The 25,329-nt window shown below is 42.9% G+C and overlaps 1 protein-coding gene across 1 annotated transcript in view; it reads left to right on the top strand.

The window, feature by feature from the left end:
• Positions 1 to 25,329, top strand: part of PARM1 (prostate androgen-regulated mucin-like protein 1) — a 43,173-nt gene that overhangs the window by 12,600 nt on the left and 5,244 nt on the right. The window contains exon 2 of the mRNA XM_032237462.1: positions 24,505 to 25,218. Within this exon, the coding sequence (XP_032093353.1) occupies positions 24,505 to 25,218 (714 nt within the window). The remainder of the gene's footprint in view (positions 1 to 24,504; positions 25,219 to 25,329) is intronic.

The following is a 25,329-nucleotide window of genomic DNA, read 5'->3' on the forward strand; positions in this document are numbered from 1 at the left end:
CCCTCAGAAGTAGAGGAAGCAAGTTATAAAACAAAGATATGTTGAAAGCCACTTTGTACTCTCAAACTGTTTTCTCTCTTTTCTGAATACCTCAATTAATCACACATAGGCATAATTTCATTTTATTTCCAATTGCACTTGTACTTAAACATCATAGCCCATTCAGCTTTCCCCAATCTATTGTCTTCCGCAAATTCCTCAACCAGGAAAATATATTATGAAATGGTGGTTGAAATTGCATTGATAATCAGAGCCATTATTGAAAAGGATAAGAAGCTTATTCATTCATCTTTCAGCTTAGAAATAACACAAGGTTTCATGGCTTGTGTGGCCGAGGTGGCGCAGTGGTTAAATGCAGCACTGCAGGCAACTTCAGCTGACTGCAGTTCAGCAGTTTGGCTGTTCAAATCCCACCAGGCTCAAGGTTGACTCAGCCTTCCATCCTTCCGAGGTGGGTAAAATGAGGACCCAGATTGTTGTTGGGGGCAATATGCTGACTCTGTAAACCGCTTAGAGAGGGCTGAAAGCCCTATGAAGCAGTATATAAGCCTAACTATTGCTATTGTTCTTCCATCCTCAAAAAAGGGGTAGATGATTATTTGTCCCGACTTATTAACCAACATATATTAGCTCATCAACATGGCTTCTACATTCATTCATTCATTCAATCAATCAATCAATTAATTTTATTATGGTCACAAACTACAAATAAAAGCATTAAAATAATAATAAAAATAAAAAACAAAGTAATTTATTACAATTAATTGTGGATTTTTTCAATGGGCAGTTAGTCTGCCTAATTTTGCATGCAGTATAAACAATTGGCCATATTAAAAAAACTACACACTGATCTAATAACAGTAGTTACACATAGAAGAGATCACTATTTCTTGGATGTTTTGTTAGGTGGGGTGTTGCAACTTGTGTCGGTGAGTCCGTATAGAAGAGACAGTATAGTAGGACATGAGCTGAATTCATTAAGTGCACACGCATATCTCATCCTTACAAGCACTTCCCTCAAGAACCTGTTAGGTATTTGGATTACACACTTTCCAGAGGACTAAAAAAAAGAGTAAGGTCCCAGCTAAGTATCAAAGAGTAATTGTGCACAAGCCTTAGCTGAATATAACTTCAGTGCTACTGGGATATACTGTTCTCCTGTGGAAACATTAAAAGTTTGAATTGCTACTGTTATTTTGAGGATATTTTGATTAACATGGAGTTTTTTAAAATATATATTTTTATTTAAAACAAAAACAAAAACAAAACAACACATTCAAAAAACTTTCCTCAATTTCATCAAGCATGTCGTTTGGTTACAAACTATTGTGCATCAGTTTTTATAATTAAAAATAAGATCACTGGTTATCCATAACCAGTTATCTTAATCACATAACTAAATACATCGTTATCATTGAGCATTATGTGTTCAGGTTACCGCTAATATTAATCATCCATAGAGTATACAATACTTATAGTGTTGCATATTCAACTCCAGAAATAGTTTTCCATTGTTAATCCAAGTAGTTACTGAACATTTCAATTCATATATGTATCAATTATTCATTACTTCATCATTAGTCCATTTAACACAGTTTTGATATGCACTGTGTTTAGTAGAGTTATAGAAAACCATGTCCAAATATTTAAAGGATTTAACTTGTTCAATGTACTGGCCAACTATCTTCTAGGCAAGCAATTTAGGTCTTTTTGCAAAAACATGATCTTAATTTTACTGTAGTTGGTTCCACATTGTGTTTTATCGACTGGGAGAAACAACTAGTCATGGGATTATGTTCAATATAGCTTTTTATTATTATTACCAGTCTTTTTGTTTGAAATGTTGCTGTTGTACATAAAAAATCTTCAATACTCTTAAGAGTTCATCTAAAATCCACAACACTGCAATTTTCAGTGGCAGTAACTATAAACAAGACATTTACATTTATTTCTTATAGAGTAAACTTTTGTAGCCCATAGAAATTAAGCTAGCTATGCAAATCTATAGAATCACCCTTGTTTGCTTTTTTAACTTCTATATTTTATAGAACAATTGGTATTTGGAACCATTTCTGCTGTTTTCTTATGTGGAACAGCAAGCTAAACTCTTTTCTCTGACTACTAGGTGACTTGTTCAATATTTACTTTGGTTTCTGATATTCTCTGAAATCCTAAGAAATAAAATTCTTTGTTCACTGTTCAAAATAGAAAAGAATAAAAAAATGAATCAGTCCAGTAATCAAAGTCTTAGATCAATATTATTTTACTGTTGCTTTTATGCAGAAACGTGGAACAGCGACCTAAGACAACAGTGAAATTACAGAAGTGTAATTAAAATACATTGTTAAATATGTTTATGCTGAAAGCACAATTGGATTTGAAAGCACTTTCGTTATAGCTGATGTTAATTGTCGGATTCTTACAGGAAGTATTTGGGCGGGGGGGAACATACAAGTCATTCCTCATCACCTCCAAGGACTGCATGTTGAAATATCAGCTGGCTTGTCAGAATGACTTAGTGACACAAAGCAGATTGTTCTGCTCAACAGAACAGGCCTGGCAGAGAAGCCTATTTATTAGGCTGGCAATTCTTTTGGGCCTGGTGAAGGGATGTGGTCTAAAACAGCAGCTGGCTAGAACAGGATTTATTCAAGGAAGACAGGGATGTATGGCTCCTGGTAGATGAAAACCAATTACTTTGAGAAAATGCAGGCTGTTTTAAATCATGAACAAATAGATTTGGAGAGGGAAGCTTAGAAATCTCTATTTTTCTCCCATATCTCTTCCAGTATAGTGAAGCATGTTCAAGCTTTTTATGGCTCTGTACCGGAATCACTTAGCAAAATCCCCAGGCTGCAACTTAAATGCTCCACATGCCTTTATCTAACATTCAAGGCCATCAAGCTCTTGAGGCACTGATCGATGTCTCAGTAGAGTGGTAATCTTCTGTCTGGACTATACTTTCTCAGACTTAGTTTTTTAAAATGTGCTTATAGAAAACAAATGGATCTCTACAAATGGACCTCCATATGAAACCTCTATTCCATAAAAACTAGCTTTCTAAATATATGGATTTATGGTGTATGGAAAAGTAGTAGAACTACTCTCAGCCTAAGATGCGAGTTTGAATTAAGCCAGTGTTCCTTAATTCACTTTTATCTCAAGATTTATACCCACTTTTAAAAATTATGGAGGGCTCCCAAAAAGCTTTTCTTTGTAGAGGTTTTATTTATCGATATTTGCCCTATTGAAATTAAAACAATGCATTATCTGCTGCTACTAGTTAACATGATTGTTTGATGGGACAATTTAACATATTATTTTTCAGCAAAAAATGGCAAATGGTCTTGATTTTGAGAGGATTCCTGAGAGGGCTTTGAGGGACTCTCAGGGGTCCTACAGCCACATTTAAGGCACACTGAGTTAAGCTATTCAAGAAATAGGTAGTCTTTATATTCATTTCTCTAGGTTAGTGATGGTGAACCTTTTAGACACAGAGGGCCCAAATTGGAAGGTGCATGCGTCAAAATGCCAGAAATCCAATAACCATCTGGCTGGCATGCATGCGCACGTCGGAAACCCAACAACCAGCTGGCTGAGCTGGGGCAATGGTGCGCATGCCCACAGAGAATGCTCTGTGTGCCACCTCTGGCACACAAACCATAGGCTCGCCATCACAGCTCTAGGTTGATAGAAACTGTTCAGCCCACATTAATTCAAAGTAAGCAACAGAGATTGTGATGTTATTGTTTAAGGGCCAGCTTTCTTGACTAACTAATGATGTGGGAAATTAATGAATAGTTGTTATTTTGGATCCAAAAATGGGGTGGCAGGTTATGTACTATTAAGTCCTAGATCAAGGTGGCTGCAGTTTAATATTGGATTTTGTAAAAATAATGTATATCTTCTTTTGCTCCAAAAGGTAGTTTACATTCATCTTTACTAATACTTTTATTATCTCCACAGATTATTTTAGACAGTTTAATTAGATGTTAGTCTTCTAATTATTAGCATAAATTTCTCCACTGAAAATTATGTTTCATTAATATACAAAAATTGTGCTTAATACAGTTATCAGATATAAAGAGAAATACAAACTTATAGCAAAAATATTTGAATTTCCCTCCTATTTTTTTTCAAAAGCTTCATTAATATAGGCCAAGATTAACATCATTCAATCAGTGACTTGGAACTCTAAGACTCATAATAACATACCGTATTTTTCGGAGTATAAGACGTAACTTTTTTCCTCAAAAAAGAGGCTGAAAATCTGGGTGCATCTTATACATCAAATACAGCAATTTTTGCCTCCCAAAGCCCACCCCTTCACCAAAATGTCTGTGCATACCCTTATGGAGACTTTCAGAGAGCTCCTGGGGGCTGGGGAGGTCAGAAATGAGGAAAACACATGCCATTTTTTTGGCCCCACCCAGACCCCAACAGCACTTTATAAGCCTCCATAAGGCTATGCATGCAATTATTTTGCAAAAAACAGGCCCATTTTTGTGGAAAATGGCGCCACTCTTCAAGCTCCCCCCCAAGGCTATTCATGCTTTTGGGGGGGGAACAGGCCCGTTTTCGTGAAAAACGGGCCATTTTTGGGAGGCTTGCAGGGTGCAAAAACTTTTTTTTTTCCTTTTGGAAAGCTCTTTAACTGATTGATGAGAATTATATTGATCAAGTGCTGTGCCAGCAGAAAGAAAGTCTTAGGTGCTGCAGATTGTCAGTGATTTCCTTCTCCAACAAATTGATAAATACACCTGGAAACATCTACCTACCTACTCTCCCTCCCTCCCTCCCTCCCTCTCTCTCTCTCTCCCTCTCTCCCTCTATCTACCTACCAGTGGTGGGTTTCAAAAAAATTTGGAATCTCTTCTGTAGGTGTGACCTGCTTTCCGGGTCCACTGATGGTCCATCTTCTAACCTGTTTGGTAGATTTGATGAACCGGTTCTACCGAATAGGTGTGAACTGGTAGGAACCCACCTCTGCTGCCTACCTACCTAATTACTCTCTCCCTACCTACCTACTGTATTTCTCTCTCTCTCTCTCTCTCTCTCTCTCTCTCTCTCTCTCTCTCTCTCTCTCTCTCCCTTTATCTAGCTACCTGCCTAACTACTCTCTCTCTCTCCCTACCTACCTACTGTATTTCTCTCTTTCTGTCCCTCTCTGTCCCTCTATCTATCTACCTACCTACCTACTTTTTTAAAAATTTGCCTCTTCAAAACCTTAGTGTGTCTTATACTCCAGTGTGTCTTATACTCTGAAAAATAGATACATGGTATTGGACTACAGTGCTTCCCAGAATCACTTGTCTGTGAGATTGGTGGCTTATAAATATGACAAAATAAATAACCTGCTGTAGCTACAAACCATAATAGTCACAATAATTATTTATACCAATCATCTTTTGTTTAAGGAGAAGACCTGTAAATTTTAGAGAATTTGTTTAAGATGGAATCTTAAAATTAATTTAGGTATGAAGTCAAATATGAGATCTTCATTGCATCATAATGGGGGAGGAAGAAGAGAAAGGAATGAGGCAATACTAGTTTCCCCTTTCTCCCACATCTCTATCTCTCTTTTTACTAGGATCTTCTCAAGGTTTACGTATTTTTAGTGTTATTTTCTCCCTTAATACAGGTAGTCCTCAATTTACAATAGTTTGTTTAATAATATTTCAAAGTTACAACAGCACTGAAAAAAGTAATTTATTACCATTTTTCATACATGACCGTTGCAGCAACCCCATAGACACATGATGTTTTGGATTCAGATTCTTGGTAATTGGTTCATATTTATGACGGTGTCCTGAGGTCATCTAATCACCTTTTAATAAGCAAAGTCAATGGGGAAGCCAGATTCATTTAACAATCTGGTTACAATCTTAACAATTGAAGTGGTTCTCTTAACAAATGTGGCAAAGAAAGGTCATAAAATGGGGCAAAGCTCACTTAACAAATGTTTCATTTAACAATATAAATTTTGGGCTCAATTGTGTCATAAGTCAAGGACTACCTGTATAATAGCAAGGAAAGGACCTAGACTAAGAAACAGATTGTCAGCCATGAAAACAAGATCCTTTTGTCAAAAGAAAATTTGTTTCTTTATCTAACAACTTCAAGCAATATCTTTAGTAAAAAAAAAAAACATTATTTGCTTTCATAAGAATCACCACTGTTGAATTGCAAGACTCTACAGAGAATATGATTATCTGAACTGGATTCCTGCATTATGACAGTGACAATGTTAGTTTTGGCGCCAAGTAGTGATGTCATTGAATTAAAAACCCTACGTATTGTTTATGGGAGTGATTAGCAGAGTTTAAGGACAGGTTTAAAAAGTATATTCTTAAAATATTCTAAGTTTGTGGGTGTCAAGCCCTGAGGAGATTATATATAAATAGATAAATGAATGAATAAATAGCAATAAAGGGAAGAAAACTTTTGGTCTCACAAATCAATGCCTACTGTTCTTCTGGATGGATGAATATGTGACTTGGGGTTATAATCAAAGGTTTGGACTTTTTTATGTTCTAAAACAAAACAGTTGACTTGCTTACTTTTTTTTAATTGAGAAAAGCTGTTTGAGGTTATTAATTTGATTAAGACATGGACGATGAGAAGAGTGAAACTTTTTCTCCCAAGCTATTTTCCTAAGCTTACCTCCTTCCTACAAAGCTAATAAGAAAAACTAATAAGCAGGTACAGTAGTTAAACTCTTTCCCTTCCCTTCCTGCAAAATAAGTAATAACTTCAGGAATATAATGTTAGTTTAAGATCCAGTGTGGGAGGAAAGGGCTAAATATTCCCACTCTGATCAAATTTAGTCCTACCTCCAGCAAATATTTTGTTGATTAAGTTGCTGGAAAAGACCTTCATAAATACAGAGTTAAGAGACAGGTAAATGGGAGTTTTTTGCTTGATGTTTCCTGTGTAAACTGGAAGGATAAGAATGTTTTAGTTTCTACCACGTAAACCAGAAAGTGTGGTATTTTGTGCTAATAGTCACATCAAGCAACAGTTGCATAATTGTTCCGTTTCAGATCTACAGCTGCTATGTTTTCTTTTTGCAGCCTTGAGTTTTTCATGTGTACTATCAAGTACAGAATGTTGCTACAGGTGTGTTGGCAAGCTAAACCTAGTCACATATGATTAAGTTCTTAGCTTAGTTTGTTCCTGATTCCAGAATCCTTGATTCTTTCAGCTTAGAATTGTTTATCCTATCTGTTTATAGAATTCCTAACAAGCTCATTCAATCGGAGGCATCTATACAACCTAATGTTTTTGACAAAATAACTAAAGCACTGTCCCAAAGGTGCTTTTTCAAGAGCTAACTGGACTTTCTGGGTTTTTTAAAGGTGTTTCACTTCTCATCGAAGAAGCTTCTTCAGCTCTGACTGGATGGTGGGGAATGGAAGGATTTATACTCCTTGTAGACAGTGGTCATTTGCATTCTTTTAGAAAATCATTGAGGCCACCTGGAGGTTTATGTGTCCCCAGGGTCATGTAGTAGTACAAAGAGGAGTGGAGCAGTGATGGGTTCCTAACTGGTTTACTACTGGTTCGCTTGTCTCACACGCGGGCTCATGTGTGCGTGGAATGCTTCTGCGCTTGCACAGAAGTGGATGGGTGGAGCCTCCCACCACCATCACTACCGGTTTGGCCGAACCGGGAGCAACCCACCTCTGATGATGACTGTAGACTGTAGTATCCCTCTTCTTCTGTTGAGATAGAGCTGTTCAATTTTGACATAGATGGCCTCAACAGAGGGGGAGGGACATGACATCATCTATCTCCAGTCTACAACACAGTCCTTTCAACAGTTCCAAGAAGGCTCTACACCCATTTGCACTACTCAGGTGATCCTGACTACACAGATAAACCTCCAGGTAACTGCAATGACTCCCTAAAAAGAATGCACGTGTCTGCAAGGAATATAAATCCTTTCATTCCTCATCATCCAGTCAGAGCTGAAGAAGCCTCTTGGATGAGAAGCAAAATGTCTTCAAAAACAAAACAAAACCCAGAAAGTCCAGTTGCTTCTTGAAAAAGTACCTTTGGGACAACCATGACCTGAATGACTGAGAATCTCCATAGACATAACTAAAGCAATATTGAAACATAAGCTCTGATTCTTTTATATGTGCATGGAACATCATGACACACATGTAAAAGGGTCAGAATTTGTGTTGTGATTGTGCAACAATATCTTCATTTGATATATGCAACACTTTCTCACCCCATTGGATTCTCTCCATTCAATGCAGCCAGTAATCAACTGGGATTGATGAAAGTTACGTTCAACTACATTATGGAGCTTCCAGATTAGAAGTTTTTCCTCTGAACCTTGCAATATTTCTGATCCTTCTATCATAACTGGTGATCTCTAGGCATACATACTGTATATACAATTTTCAATGGCAGCAGGTCACATCTTCTACAAATAATGCTATATGCACTTCAATGAAATATCAGTTAGCACAGGGAGCTGACTAGTGTAGGTAGTTCTTGACTTACAACCTTTTGCTTAACAGTTCAAATTAATGATGGCCTCTGGAAAAGTCAATTACAACCTAAATATGATTGCAATCAGGTGCAAACAGCTCACATTTATTGATTGGTTGCAGTGTCTAATGGTCATGTGATTGCCATTTGCTATTTTCTCCCTGGTTTCTGGCAAAAAAAGCAGTTGGTTAATTTGAACTCATACTCAGAACTGTGTTAATTAATTTATGGCCTTGGTAAAAATTGATATTAAAATTGAGTCTGATCACACGATGACTCATCTTACAACTGCAACTTCTTACAATAGACATTCCAGTTCCAATTGTGTTTATAAGTCAAGGACATCCTGTACATTAGGGATAATGGACCTCACTATTCCTATGGACCTCACTCATTAGTAACCTCACAAAGTTACTAATATGATCCCGCACGCTGCAGAAAGAATCATAGGAAGCTGTTTTATGCTAAGCTGGAATACTGTTTCATCTAAATGATGTCTCTACTCTGGATGGTATCAGCCAGACACAATTTCATTGTATTATTTGATCAATAAAGCAAACTGTATCCAAGATGTTTACATAAGTAAACATGCTTCATGTTTCAAGGTCTACATCCTTTTTCCAGAATGGGAGGAGGGAATGGTCACACGTGGGTTTTATCACAGCCTGATTGGTCCAAGGCTGAGAGGAAATCTATAAATACCGGTGCCTGTCCATTGCTAGCCCAGATTCTCTCTCAGCCTGGTCCAAGCTGTAGAGTAGTTGGATAGGTTCTGTTTGTTTTCTCCTTTTGGGTGAGTTCTATTCAATCTGATTCCTATTTGGCTAATTGGGCACTTTAAATTCAAATTCTAAATTGATCTGCTGCGGCCCCAAGGGACAGATCTCTGCCTCGGGCGGCTGGGGGAGAGCCCAGTGGGGCACTAGTCTCCCCTCCGCAGGCCAGGAACCTTTGCCCGTCCCCGGGTGCGGGGGTGCGGTTCCATTCAAACTGCTTCGTTCAAACTACTTGAAGGGGCTGTTTTTTTGCAGCATTCAAACTGCTTCGTTCAAACTACTTGAAGAGGCTGTGTTTTTGCAGCAGGAAAGTGAAAGTGAAACTTTAAGCCTCGAGGCTCCAGCGTGCAGATCGCTCCGGAGGGGGCCCCTCGCTGCAGGCTTCCTTTGTTTGTGTTGCCGGGGAGACAGAGCAGGGGGGGAGAGCGGCTCTCCCTGCTCAATTTAAAGTGAAGCCGGCTAGAAGCCTGGCTGGGCTGCTGGTGATTATTTCCAGCCCTTTTCTCCCGCGCACGGAGTTCCGGTGGCCATTTTGGAGGCTGCCACGTGCGTGAGGCCTTGCCTTATTGACGGGCCTAGTGCGGCCTAGTGAGAGGCCTTGAGCCTAGGTCTCCCCACAGGCTTCAGGCCCTGGTCTCAGGTGGGACTTTGGAGGCCGATTCCTGCTCCTTTCGTCAGACACGTGAGTGGGGCATGGACGAGGGAGCGGAGATTCCCCAGGGGCAAGGGGCAGGCCCTACTGGGAGAGAGGAGGCCTTGGATCAGGAGGTGGGGAGGGGGGCTCCCCCTCAGAGATCCCTTTCTTCAAGGCGCCCCTCCAGTTCTGTCTCTAGGGATGAGGCAGCTCGCCATAGGGCGCTGGAAAGGACCTTTGCCAGGGCAGAAAGGCAGGCCCAGTCCTCCAAGCCTTTATCTAGGGACAGATCCAGGTCCCCTGTTAGGCCCATTTCAGAAAGGTCTCTACTTAGAGGTTTTAGCCCGGCTTCTTCATGCAGCTCCCCTGGTAGGTCGCAGGCCTTCTCCAGGAGGGGGCGTTCTCCATCCCCCATAGATGATCCTCTGGAGGGCACGTCCAGAGGCCCCTGTTCCCCCCAAAGGTTGGCTCCTCAGGGCCCTGCTTCTACTTATGGGGATGTGGAGGATCTGGATAATCTCCCTGAAGGGATTAAGAGGCTTATTTCGGCAGCCATCACTCGGGGCATTGCCCAGCGGGACAAAGGCTCCCTTTACTCTAGGCATGGGGGGCTGAACAGGGCTCAGTGTCGGGCTTCCTCCCCTTCCATGATCAGTGAGGCTTCCTTCCTGGGTGGGGGGGAGTTACCCCAGGAGATGGGATTCTCAGATGATGAGAATACCACTGTTTCGGAGGAGCCTTCTTCTAAGGTCCTATTTATGCCCGCCTTGTTTAAAGTTCTCTTGGATAAGGCGAGGCACACCACCAAGGTCGGAACTGGGGATCCCTCTGTGCCCCCCCCAAGGGATCCCGACATGGTCATGTTCTCTGCCACGGCCACCAACAAGGAGGAGATCCCTGCCCCTCCCTTGTTCCTAGAGGTTCTGACCGACCAGTGGGCTAAACCTTCCACTTTCTCTTCTCCAGGTAGTACCGACCGTCGGCATTATAACATGGAGCAAACCTTTGCTCAGGCCATTCAGCTCCCGACGGTTGACACCCCTGTGGCCGCATTGGTGTCCTCCTCCCCGGTGGTGTCGGGCGATGCGGCAGATAAGATGAAGCCGGAGGATAAGCGCGCAGAGCTTACGTTGCGGAAGAACTTCAACGCCACAGCGTGGGCCATTAAGGCGGCGGCCTCGGCTTCCTACTTTAATCGTGCCACGGTCATGTGGCTCAAGAAGCTGCAGGCACGCATTCCCATACAGGAGGACCGGATCCATCAGGATCTGGTCAAGATTCTGGCGGCGTGTCAGTTTTCAGCTGACGCGACCTTGGACACGGTCAAGTTTGCTTCTAGCGCCCTGGCCACCTCGGTCACCTCCCGTAGGCTCCTGTGGTTGCGCCATTGGCAAATGGACAACAAAGCGAAATGGGATTTGGCAGCTGCCCCCTTCAAGGGGCCCGATCTCTTCGGGGAGGCTCTTACTCGCATCCTCGTGGAGGATAAGGACAAGAAGAAGGTCCTACCCTCCACGGCTAAGAAGGCCGAGAACAAGTCACGTCCCTTCCGTAGGCAACGGTATAGGGCCCCTAACTTCGGCTATAACCAGCGCTTCTCTTCTTTCTCTTCTGACAGGCATTTCTTGGGGCAGCCCTTCCAGGACAGGAGCCGTTTCCAGGGCCAGGCTCGGCGGCCCTTTTGGGGGGGAGGCGGCCGTCCCTTCCGCAGGGGGAAGTGACTCGAACCCGAGTCATCCCATCGGCGGCCGCCTCGCTCTTTATGCGGACCGGTGGGACGACATCACGTCGGACGCCTGGGTTCGAGCCACGGTTCGTTACGGGCTCAGGTTAGAATTTCTCTCCACTCCTCCAAATCTCTTTCGGTCGTTCCCTCCATCCCGGAGTCGAGAGCGCCGCCGCCTGATGAGTCGGCGATCGCCCACCTCCTCGAAATCCATGCGGTGGAGGCGGTTCCCGCAGGGGAACGGGGCCGGGGCCACTACTCAAATCTCTTTGTGGTCCCGAAGAGCACGGGGGGTTGGAGAGCAATTCTAGACCTCAAGCGCCTGAACAGGTTTCTGGTCTACAGGCGGTTCAAAATGTCATCGCTCAAGTCCATCCTTCAGGGCATCAGGAAAGGCGATTTCCTGGCCTCCGTGGATCTCACGGAGGCCTATCTTCATATCCCCATCCTGCCCGCTCATCGCCGGTTCTTGAGGTTCTCCCACGGGCCCCACCATTACCAGTACAGGGCTCTTCCCTTCGGCCTGGCCTCGGCCCCGAGGACCTTCACAAAGGTCCTGGCGGCTCTGGCGGCCCATCTGAGATCGGTCCCGGTCCGCCTCCAATGTTATTTAGACGATGTCTTGCTTCAGGCGGGCTCCCTGTCTCAGGCCGTTTCAGATCTTCAGATTACCATTCGAAGCCTCCAGGCCCTGGGGTTCTCGGTAAACTTCGAAAAGAGCCATCTCACTCCCTCCACTCGCATTCTGCATCTGGGGACAGTCATAGATTCCAAGTTGGGGGAGGTGCGTCTGTCTCTGGAGAGGCAGGTCAGCCTTCGTCGGCTGGCAGAGAGCGTTCGCACAAAGCGCTCCGTTTCCATCCTCTCTCTGTCGCAGTTATTGGGCAAGATGGTCTCTTGCATAGGGATTGTCCCGTGGGCCAGACTCCATCTTCGGCCCCTTCAATGGGAGCTTATCCCCTATCAGAGGGGACGAATGAGCAATTCCCTTCGGACTCTCCGCATCTCGACGGGAGTCCGTGCATCCCTGGTGTGGTGGCTCTCCCCGGCCATCCAGCGGGGGTGTCTGTTCTGGGAGCCGAACAGGGTGACCGTCACCACGGACGCGAGTCTGTTCGGGTGGGGGGCCCTGGTGGGCTCTCGGATGGCTCAGGGCAGATGGACGGCCTCGGACCTCCGTCACAACATCAATTGGCTGGAACTGAAGGCCGCGCGTCTGGCTCTGAGTCACTTTCGCTCCTCGGTGGAAGGGAGCCACGTTCTCCTCCTGACGGACAATGTGGCCACCAAGGCGCACATCAATCGTCAGGGCGGGACCCACTCGAGAGCCCTCTGGCTGGAGGCTCTGCGATTGGGGTCGTGGGCGGAGAAACACTTACAGTCCCTGGTGGCGGAGCACATCTCGGGACTCTCCAACGTCCAGGCGGACTGGCTCAGTCGAGCAACTCTGGACGACGGCGAGTGGCAACTCCACCCGTCGCTGTTCCGGGAGATCTGTTGTCGGTTCGGGTCCCCCCGGGTGGACCTGTTTGCGTCTCCCGAGAACACACAACTCCCGCGTTTCTTCACCCGTTTCCAATCCAGCTCGGCAGAGGGCACGGATGCCCTCAGGAGCCGGTGGCCCCCGGGCCTCCTCTATGCCTTTCCCCCCATTCCACTCATCCCGGGGACCGTCAGGAAGGTGGTGACGGAAAGGGCCCTGGTCATTCTGGTGGCCCCGTTTTGGCCCAGGAGACCCTGGTTTGCGGACCTGGTTCAGCTGTCAGTGACTTCCCCGTGGAGGATTCCGCAGGGGGAGGTGGTCTTACGGCAGGGGGCCCTGATTCACCCAGAGCCTCAGTGGCTTCAGCTGACCGTTTGGCTCTTGAACGGCGGCTTCTAAGGGGGGCTCATCTGTCTTCCGGGGTCATTCGCACCATCGAGGCGGCCCGTCGTCCCTCAACGACCCGCATTTATAACTCCACCTGGGCAGCGTTCGTCCGCTGGTGCTCCCCCAAGGGCATCTCTCCCGTCAGAGCCACCATCCCCAACGTCTTGGATTTCCTTCAGAAGGGCCTGGAGGACGGGCTCTCGCAAAACACCTTGCGTCGCCAAGTGGCGGCTCTGTCCTCGGTCTTGGGGGGGGCGGGATCTTCTTCTCTTTCCCAGTCTCCTCTGGTCAAGCTGTTCCTCAAGGGGGCGGCAAATCTCAGGCCTCCCCCCGTTCATAGATTCCCCACGTGGGATCTTCCGCTTGTCCTCAAGGCATTAACAGGAGCCCCGTTTGAACCTCTCCGCTCGGTGCACTTGCGCTTCTTATCACTGAAGGTGGTCTTCCTGGTGGCCATCACTTCCGCCCGGCGTATATCCGAGCTGGGCGCCCTGTCTTGTAAGGACGACCTCTGTCATTTTCACCAGGACAGAGTGGTCCTTCGCCTTGACCCGGCATTCGTCCCCAAGGTAAATACCCCCTTTCACAGGGCTCAGGAGATCGTCCTGCCTGACTTCTGCCCGAGTCCGTCCACTGACAGGGAGCGTCTTTGGCATCGTCTGGATGTCCGCCGTGCCTTGCGGATCTACCTCCGGCGGACCAAGGGTTTCCGCAAGTCGGAGGCCTTGTTTGTCTCCTTCCTACCTGGAGCTCTGGGTTCGAGGGTGTCCTCGGCTACCATCGGCCGTTGGCTGCGTCAGGCCATCTCGGAGGCCTACGTGGCCTCAGGGCGGCCGGTTCCGTCAGGCGTCACGGCGCACTCTACAAGGAGCGCGGCAACCTCGGCAGCGTGGGCCACGAGGGCCCCGTTTGAAGACATCTGCCGGGCGGCTACCTGGGCCTCTCCAACCTCGTTCATCCGGCATTATCGTCTGGATGCTTTCGCGTCAGCGGACGCGTCTTTCGGTCGTAGGGTCCTACAGGGGGTGGCAGCTGAGGCTCCCCTTGGTTCCTAGAGTTCCTGTTCTCCCTCCCTGGGACTTTAGCTTGGGTATGTCCCACGTGTGACCATTCCCTCCTCCCATTCTGGAAAAAGGACGTTGGTCTTACCTGAACGTCTATTTTCTGATGGGAGGAGGGAATGGTCACAACCCGCCCTGAGTTCTGTCTGTTGGGGCCAAGGGGAGGGCCCGGGGGGTGTTTCCCGGGGTTTGTTGTGTTGTTTCTTGTTTTTCAGTTGTACCGTTCATGTTCGAGAATCTGGGCTAGCAATGGACAGGCACCGGTATTTATAGATTTCCTCTCAGCCTTGGACCAATCAGGCTGTGATAAAACTCACGTGTGACCATTCCCTCCTCCCATCAGAAAATAGACGTTCAGGTAAGACCAACGTCCTTTCATCCCCATTGTGTGGTGATGGAAATATTTATTTATGTGTGTGTAATCATTTTGCATTTTGCACAAAGTTGAGCCCAAAACAATGCTAAAGGCATTATTCTCTTTGGGATTGATAAATACTTAGGTCTTTTAACAGAACTTTAATGTACCTTAAAACCTCCTGAGAACATAATAGGCACATTGGTGTCAGGTCTCAAATATATCATATGATTAGCTCTCTGCCTCCATTGATATTCCAGTAATTAAACCTGTTGTGGGTTTAGCATCCAGATAACATTTTCTACTTGTGCTATTCCTTACAGGTTGTCCTACACCAATGGCAGTTCATTGTCATGAACAAGATTTAAGATTATCAAGTTCCTGTATGCTGAAGTGACTTGTTAGGGAAGGGCAGATCAACAGCACCATTAAAAATGCCTTCTACTTAAATCAAAAGATTCAACTTTCAGTTCCCTTCTTTTTCTATCATTAATTTGACTAATGTTCTCTTTTCAAATAGTCTAAGATTACTTAACACAGTGATGATGTTCTCACACATTGAGATAAGCTATCTTTCTGAAATTGCTCTTCTCTAAAAATAAGATCACTGAATGGATGAAGAACAATTTGTTTTCTACTCTGCTTCCATTACAAATCAGAATGCAGAATAATTTGGTGTTGATTTAAAAGAATAACTGAATTGCAAGGGATGTCTTCTATCCAACCCTCAGCTCAAGCTGTAATCTTTCTCTTCATTAGAGACAGCACATAACCAGTTCTTGCAACTATTCATCATATGTTTTAATCTCCAGCCCCATAATCAGCTTTCTTGCTCTTCTCTGCACTGTTTTTAGGGTTTCAACATCTTTTTTATATGGTGGCGGCCACAACTGAATGAAATATTCCAAGTATGATTTTAGCAAGGCAGTATAAAGGGGTACCAACACTTCAAGTGATCTTGGTAGTACCCTTTTGTTGATGTAGCTTAGGACTTCATTATCTTTTTGACACCTGCAACACATTGCTGGCTCATATTTAAGTGGTTATCCACTAGGACTCATAGATTCCCCCTCACCTATTTGGTACCTGTGCATTTGATTTTTCTTGCCTAAGACCTTATTTTCTCACTACTGAATTGCATTGGATAGAGTGCAGTGTTCAAGTTTGTCAAGTTTTTTTTCTCAATTTTTGCCTATCTTCTAGAGTGTGGCTCTTTCTGCTAACTTAGTATCATCTTCAAATTTGATGAGTTCCCCTTATATCATTTCATTTAAATTGTTTATGAGGATACCAATAAAAGAGAATATTTGTAGCTCAGGGTTGAAACGAGGGGTCCTTGGTGCTCTCTGAGCTTGCTTGTTTTCTTGCAAACATTTCATTACCTTACCTAGGTAACATCATCAGTGCGAATAAGCTGTTTGCTGTAAGTTTATATTCTGGTGTCTTCCTTGTCTATGTAGGTGTAGGTGGCCTTAGAGATTCTTTGAATGGGCAGTTTACTGATGACTCTTTGGCAGTTTCTTAATTGGGGTATTGCTTACTTGATTGTTGATGTAAAGTAGTGGTGGGTTGCTAGCCAATTTACTACTGGTTTGCTTGTGCTCATGTGCATGCTCGCGCAACGCTTCTGTGCATGTGTAGAAGTGTCTGGGCAGGTGGACGGAGCCTCCTGCAACCACCACTACCAGTTTGCAACCCACCTTTGGTCTGAAGTTAACTTTGGAGTTAATCTTTGCTGATCTGAGCGCTGATTACTAGTGGAGAAGTGCTGGAGTCTTTTTCTCTTTTGGCTGGTTAATTATCTCTTTTGCATAGTTTATAGAGGTTGTTAATCTATAGTTATATAACTATTGATCCAGCTCCGCTGACTGTATGCGTGGAATGTCAACACAGAGAGTTGACAACTACAGTATAATCTATAGTTAATTTATAGATATGTCTATTGATGGCTGGGAACAGGGTAGCTCAGTAACTGAGACGCTGAGCTTGTCGATCAGAAGTTCAGCAGTTCGAATCCCTAGCGTTGTGTAACACAGTGAGCTCCTGTTACTTGTCCCAGTTTTTGCCAACCTAGCAGTTCGAAAGCAATTTAAAAATGCAAGTAGAAAAATAGGGACCACCTTTGATGGGAAGGTAACAGCGTCCTGTGCGCCTTTGGCATTTAGTCATGCTGGCCACATGACCACAGAGACATTAAGGACAGTGCTGGCTCTTTGGCTTTGAAACAGAGATGAGCACCGCCCCCTAGTGTCGGGAATGACTAGCACGCATGTATGGGGGAACCTTTACTTTTATTGCTGATTTTTGAGACTGCCAAGCTTCTAGAAATTCCCTGGCATTTTTGGACTTGGCCTGGTCTATGATTGACACATTTTCCCAACTGAAACTATGGTTAAATCTGTCTATATGTTGTGAAATTAAAGACTTTTTGTCATGTCTTCTGACTGCCAGTTGGTGTTCATGGATGTGTTCTGCCAGCCTTCTGCCTGTTTGTCCTATCTAGTGGTTGCTGCAGTTCTTAACATTGTATGTTGTAGATCAGTGTTTTTCAACCTTTTTTGTGCAAAGGCACACTTTTTTCATGAAAAAAATCACGAGGCACACCACCATTAGAAAATGTTAAAAAAATTTAACTCTGTGCCTATATTGACTATATATAAAGTAATTTTCCACGGCACACCTTACACTATGTCACGGCACACTAGTGTGCCGCGGCACAGTGGTTGAAAAACACTGTTGTAGATGACTCCTGTTTTCCTTCTGGGGTTGCTAGGTCTTTATGAAGATGTTTGATTTTTGATTTGATTTTATTACATTTATATGCTGCCCTTTTCCCCAAGGGGACCCATGTTAAAGAATACTGGACCCAAGAGAGAATGTTGGGGTACCCAACTGCATGCTTCCCTTCATGTAGATGTAGTTCCATTAGTACACACTGAGTACAGTTGGTTAGCCAGTTACAAATTCATCTGGTAGTGATGCTATCATAGTTTTTTATATTAGCAAAAAGTAGACTGTGGTCTGCTTTGTTTAATGCCTTAATGAAATTCAATTATATTATGCCCACAGTATTTCACTGTTCCACTAATTTAATCGTTTTGTGTCATGGCCCTGTTGGAGTCTGAGGAGGCGGACGAGACAGAGCTAGGGCCAATGGAGGAACGACTAGAGGAACGAACGGAGGAGCAAGATAAGGCAGTCCTGGGTTCCTTGTGCTTGGGAAGAGTCATCAGCGAGGAAGTGGGGTGCAGAAGAACCAGGCGAGGGGTGAGGACAAGGCAGGCACTGGAGGAGAGGAGCGATGGAGCTCTGGTGACAAGCAATTACCTTCCCCCACTCATCCCCAAGCATGAAGAATGGAGAGGAGACAGGATCAGTGTAGGGCATCCTGACAACTTGGGAGGAAGGGACCCCACCCCTCTTCCCAAGGTTAGCCTGGGGAATGAGATTTAAAGAGACACTATTGGGACGGGCATTTGTCGGAAACAAGTGTTGAATCCATGGAGCCTCCCATGCAGTTGCTGACATCTGGATTTTGCTGTGCTTTGTTCTTGTGGGCCTTGCCTGGTTTGCCTGCTGTAGTAGTTTGTAGTTTGTAGCTTGGTTGCTGCCTTGCTAACTTTGCTTAATGGACTACTTGCAGCCAGAGGCTGTTGGAGGTGCGTCTGAGAGCTTTGCTCCAGGACTTGCAGTAAATGTGGGGATGTTTGGGGGAAAGTTGGAGCAATAAAGGGGAGTTAGAACTGTCCTCTGGCTGTGTGGCTTCCGTGCCTCGCCCCGGGTCATCACCCTTTGTCAGAGAATACAGTAATGTTTTTCTGACATGGTCTGTTTTTGAGAAACTCATGTTAGCTTCTAATAATAGCCTTGGTTGTTTGTAAACGTCCGCACATCTATTGCTTGATTATCTTTTCCCGGATCTTCACAGGTATTGATGCCAGGCTGATTAGCATTCAGTAGTATACATAAAAAAAGAGGGACAACACTTCCCAGAAGCAAATATGTTGGTGAATGATTAAAATTTTCATACTGAACCCTGAAATGAAGCATGAACACAAGTGAAGTCAAATACCAAAGAAACATCAAACCTAATCAGAAAAGCCTCAAGAAAGAATTTTTTCTCTATATATTTTCTGTATTTTCCTCTCTTCACTGTATCATTTCCTGCAAACTATCTGAGGGAATCCACATTTCACAGCAGACGGAATTGGTTTCATGGGGAAAGGACTTATAAATTTCAAGAGCGCTCTTATCAATGTCAGTTTTTCATAAAGTTCAGATAGCAGATTCAGATATAAACGGAATACCTATGCAACCGTCTCCAAACGACATACACATATGTTCCCTGATAGACACATATGTTCCCTGATGTGCAGCCTGCTTGACCCTTGAGTTTAATGTTGAAGTAAATATTAGGAAGTTTAACCTTCATGGGAAAAATGACCAATGCACGTCAGAGTAATTCTTACTCAGTGTTCCATGTCATTTCACATGACAGCAAAAATCCTTTCGTCAGCTTCTCCACATAATTCAAAAACGGGATTGGAAAATTTCTGCACAATCTCTCTAACCTATTCGTATTACATTAATCCATTCATTGTAAATGAATTAATAGCCATTACGGTTTCAAGATTGTGCCTTTACTATAGCAATGTGCTTCCTACACAGCTTAGCTAACTGATTAGCAGAAAGTTCATCTATTTTCTCTGTAAATGAGGGCAGATATGACATTGTTGCCATTACTGAAACTTGGTGGGATGAAACCCATGAATGGAATGTTCAGCTACAAGGCTTTAAATTATTTAAAAGAAACGGACCTAATAAAAGATGAGAAGGAATTGCACTATATATAAGGAATAAATTCAGCATAAATACAGCAGAACAATGATGCAAATTGTCTTGAATGCATTTGGGCCAATATAAAAGGAAAAAAGAATGATATTGCCATAGGCATTGATCTATCTATCAAAATGGGCCCTATGTAACAAAATGAAATTTAGTGATGAGAAAAGTAACTATGAAAGCGATCTTGGAGTCCTAATAGATAGTCACTTATATTTATGAGCCTTCAGTGTGCTGCACTGTCAAAAAAGCCAATGCAGTCCTAGGTTGAATAACAGAGGGATAGAATCAAGATCACACGAAATATTAGTACCACTTTATAATGTCTCTGTAAAACACACCTGGAATATTGCATCCAGTTGTGGGTGCCACCATATTAAAAAAAAAGATGTTGAGACACTAGAAAGAAGACCAACAAAGAGGATTAGAGGCTAAAATGTACGAAGGACAGGGATTGTGTACATCTTGAGCTTGTTTGGAGGTTCTAGCAGGGGAGCGCAGCTATCATATACCCTTGACCGAAGATCGGTACACTCCTATCTGGGATGGTCGTCCTCTTCCACCGAGTGCGCAGCTTTGGGAGGGACGCACATGGAGCGGTGCGGGAGGAAGGGGACACCCGCCTAGCCAGCCAGATCAGCCGAATCAACCCTGGCAACCCTGGCAGCCAGATCGCCCTCACATCCAATTGTGTACATCTAATCTAATGAAAAGAAGAATTAGGGGTCACATGATAGCAGTATTCCAATACTTGAGAAGCTGTCACAGGAAGAGGGGGCTCAATTTATTCTCCAAAGCATCAGAGGCAAGATAAGAAGTAACAGAGGAAAACTTATCAACAAGAGATCTAACTTAGAATTAAGGAGAAATTTCCCGGAAGCTAGAATAGTTATGGTAATCAGTGGAATGGGTTGCCTCCAGAAGTTGTGGGTGCCCTGTAACTGGAGGTTTTTAAGAAGAGATTGGACAACCATTTGTCTGAAATGGTATAGGGTCTTCTATTTGAACAGAGGGTTGGACTAGAAGATCTCCAAGGTCTCTTCCAACTCTATTATTCTGTTTTTCAGGGTGAAAGTAGAAACATAGACTATACTAAATGAGCAGCAATTGAAGTTGCATTAAGCTATTTTTCTCTTACAACAGTTTCAAAGTCTCCCTTCTCAAAAATGACCTAGAAGTAATCTGACCTGGAGGTTACAGTTGATTATAAAACCCCAAAGCAAAACATTACATTTTTTTGCAATTAAGACAGAGAAATGTTAAAATTGAATTTTAGCCAACTTGAAAGGTATCTAGAAAGCAGGTTAGAAAGACAAGGATGTTTATAAGCACCATTAACATTATTATTTTTTTAAAAAACTAACCGCAAGCAAAGCTGATTGATTGTAGGTGCTGATTATTTTCTTCTTAGATGTCAGTTTCAGAATAACTCTAGTCAGAGACATTCTTAATTACTGTTTTGACATTTAAAAGCAGCTGAACCATGGCAAAGACATTAAAGCTTAACAACAAAGAAACCAAAGTATATTAAATATTGTTCACATTGACTACTAGCAGCTCCCTAGAGCTTAGAGAAATATGGAAATCAAACATTTTATGTTGAAAACATGCACAAGAAAAATGGGAATGAGATTTTTAACACTGAAGTTTTATTGTAAGCCACCTAAAGTCACAAGAAAAGGTACCATCCAAATATTATATATGATTTATTGGAAAGGGACCTGAAAGCTTAAGCCTTTTAATAAAATTTGTGATTCTGAAAGGATGCCATTAGATTTATTTTTTCCACTGTCATAGATTAACATGGTTTTCCTCTTAAGGTAAAGGTAAAGGTTCCCCTCGCACATATGTGCTAGTCATTTCCAACTCTAGGGGCCAGTGCTCATCTCCGTTTCAAAGCCAAAAAGCCAGTGCTGTCCGAAGACGTCTCCATGGTCATGTGGCCGGCATAAATAAATGCCAAAGACACACGGAACGCTGTTTCCTTCCCACCAAAGGTGGTTCCTATTTTTCTACTTGCATTTTTACATGCTTTTGAACTGCTAGGCTGGCAGAAACTGGGATAAGTAATGGGAACTCATTCCGTTACATGGTGCTAGGGATTTAAACCGCCAAACTGCTGACCTTTCTGATCTACAAGCTCAGCGTCTTAGCCACTGAGCCACCATGTCCCTTATGGCTTTCCTCTTACAAGTTCTTTATTTAGATGCAACTTACATGCAAATCCATTTTCTGAGCCTGAGCAGCTAAGAGCCACTGGTAATGGAAGGTCCATTCCAGGTCCTGGGAACCACAAAGTAGAAAAGATCACTCAGTGCCTGTAGAGATAATTCATTCTAGGTGTAGTATGTGGATTTTTATTTTTTCACTGTGCTATGGAAGTTTTAGAACTTAAAATGCACAATTTAAAACATTATAGTAAATATCACATTGTGATTTAGTTTTCATCTCAATTACTGGGAAACAAGTTTCTCCTTTGTTGTTTAACGGATGTCTAAGATCTGCAAAAAGTAGTTGAGAGCTGCATGTTGGTACTACAGGTTGCCAACACAAGGTTTTGAGTCATGTGGTTCTCTAGTTAGATTGTTGCTCTCCTAATAACTTGAGAACACATTTTGACATATATCTCTAATTTCTTAAGGATCAAGTCATGTTGGTTTCTTCAGTCACCTCTTCTGGCAGGAGAAATCAAAATGTTCAGTATAATTCATCATTAAGACACCATTTTTAAGTAATATCCAAGCACAACTGTTATATAAAGAATCATAGAATTGGAAAAGGCCATAAAGTCTAAACTCCTGATCTAGCCAGCCCCTATTTCACCTGTGAAACCAATGGAGATGAGCCAATTACTAAATTTACACGCACACACACACGCACACATGCACACACATACACACCTAGTGTTGCAAATTTGTTGCACTGTCAGTTTATACATGACTTAAAATAACTGCCTTAAGCGGTTTCTTTTGCTCACAAATCATCTAAATGATGATTCTATGTTCCAGTGACGCAGAAATAATTTCCTTTGTCTACTCCTATTATAGTTTTTGCTTCATTTGTTGCCTAATACATGCTTTCATTAGCATAACTGCACACATTTTTGTGACACTCCATAGCAAATTCATACTTTTTTAAGCAGCTTCCACGTTCATTTTTCTTGCAGCCAAGGAACGTGGGATGACAGAATTCCATCTTTATGTGCCACCAATATTCCTAGGCAGGAGATGAGTTCAATAGAAGTCTTGTGCTTGAGTTCCCCATACCTGATGTAAAGAAACTTAAATTGTTGAACTTGAGGGTAATCACTTATAGTTGCTGTATTTTTTGGAGTATAAGACGCACCCTTTTCCCTCAAAAAGGGGGTGAAAATCTGGGTGTGTCTTATACACTGAATACAGCATTTTTTTGCCTCCCAAAACCCTGCTCCCTTCACCAAAATGGCGGTGCATAGCCTTTAGAAGACTTCCAGAGTGCTGCTGGCAGCTGGGGAGGACAGAAATGAGCAAAAAATGGGCCATTCCCCCCCCCCCCAGCCCCTAAGAGCACTTTATAAGCCTCCTAAAAGCTATTCATATCCTCTTTTTTTTTTTACAAAACAACGGGCCCATTTTTGCAAAAAACAGGCTGATTTTTGCTCAATCCCCCCCCCCCCCCGGCACACAGGAGCACGCTACAAGCCTCCTAAAGGTTATGCATGCCCTTTTTTTGACAAAAAAATTGGGAGGTCTGCAGAGTGCAAAAAAATTTTTCTCTAATTTGCCTCTTCCGAAGGCACTGGAAATACAACTGGAAGTCATCTTAGAGGGGTTTTTTTTTAAAACTATCACTAAAGAAGCTTAAGAGGAACAGAAATTTAATTATTGCTACTGGCAGTAAATCTTATTTCCTAGTTGACTAGTCTTTTAAGGAATTTGGAGAAATTCTAATTGTCTTCTAATGCCAATTTAGAGAAATATTTGTTCTGCTTAGTTCTTAGTTTACAGCCCTGCTTTTCATTTGAATGTACCTATTTCACTGAGTAATATTGATAAGAATATTTATCCAGTATTTAGTATTTTTGAACCCCTATTTTGATGAGTGTAAATACTAACATGAAAATATAGTTCTCATCTGAATAATTTATCCAACTACTGTCCTTTCATTTCTCCAGAGGCCTAAATAGCAACTTCCATTTTGTTTTATTTACGTTTTTTTGTTCTGCCCTAAGTTTACCTTCAGGATTGGATAATGATAATTAACTTATTGAAAATAAATCAAGGCAAGCAAAACAAATAGCAATTTAAAATAATTATAATACATTATTATAGTAGGAAAAGGTAAAGGAGTCCTTGCAGATTTTATTCCACTAGTCATTGCCAACTATAGGGGGTGGTGCTCAACTATGTTTCAAGGTGATTGACCCGTGGTCATGTGACTAGCATGATGTCACAGAGTGCTGTGACCTTCTCATTGAAACGGTACCTATTTATCTACTTGTATTTGCATATTGTTGAATTGCTGGGTTGGCAGGAGCTGGGGTTAGGGCAGGAACTCACTCCAATATCTAGAGCTCAGGTTTCAAACTTGGCTGCCAGCTTTCCAGATGGTAAGCCCAACTTCTTAACCGTTAAGCCACCATGCCACCCCACTAATAATGGTACCTGTGTTAATTCAGATATCTAAAAGACAATGATGTAAGTAAATCTGTTGTCTTGAAGACTACTAATATGCATGTCCATATTCACTTATGCAGGACTAAATATCTATTCCATCTCCTTAGTGGATACATCAACCATCTCAGAGACTGTAAAAACAGAAATAACCAACCAGAGCTCTAGATCCAACAGCACTTTATCAACTACAAAAGCAGTTATAAGTCCTGTTACGCTTTCCTTTACAACTACACTAACAACTACTGAAAAGGATACAAACCTATCGGCTACACCTAATGACATATCAAGTACATCAGAGATGACTGTATCAACAACTAATTTGTTACCAAAACCAAGCACTGAATTACAAAGCACAGAACACATGCCAGTTGATAGCTCAGCAAAAACTAACACCACCACTTCAGGTATTATGAGTGTATCATCCAGCAGAAGCAGTACATTTGCTCCTGAGGATTACACCAGCTCTTGGGTTACTCAGTTGTCAAATACTGAAGTATCCACAGTACCTGTGACATCCAAGAAATACCCTGTTGAAGTATCCACAGTACCTGTGACATCCAAGAAATACCCTGTTGAAGTAACCACAGTACCTGTGACATCCAAGAAATACCCTGTTGAAGTAACCACGCCTGGAGTAACTACTAAGCCACTCACCTCATCAAGCACTGTGGGAAAGTCTACAGAGTCACAAGGGACTTCAGCAAGTAAGACAACTGTTGAGAACACTCCTATTGGCAATGCCACACACTCTTCAGAGGTAACCATTCAAGAGGTTCAGCAGGCTTTGAGTTCAGGTGAGCCAATACAGTTAATACCTATAATAATATTATTATATTATGTCTTCTTTTCTTTTCATTACTTGTCACTGAGAAAGAACTTCCCTTTCTAGTAAAATATTTTAAAAT

The sequence above is a fragment of the Thamnophis elegans genome, chromosome Z (assembly GCF_009769535.1).
Source record: "Thamnophis elegans isolate rThaEle1 chromosome Z, rThaEle1.pri, whole genome shotgun sequence".
Lineage (NCBI taxonomy): Eukaryota > Metazoa > Chordata > Lepidosauria > Squamata > Colubridae > Thamnophis > Thamnophis elegans.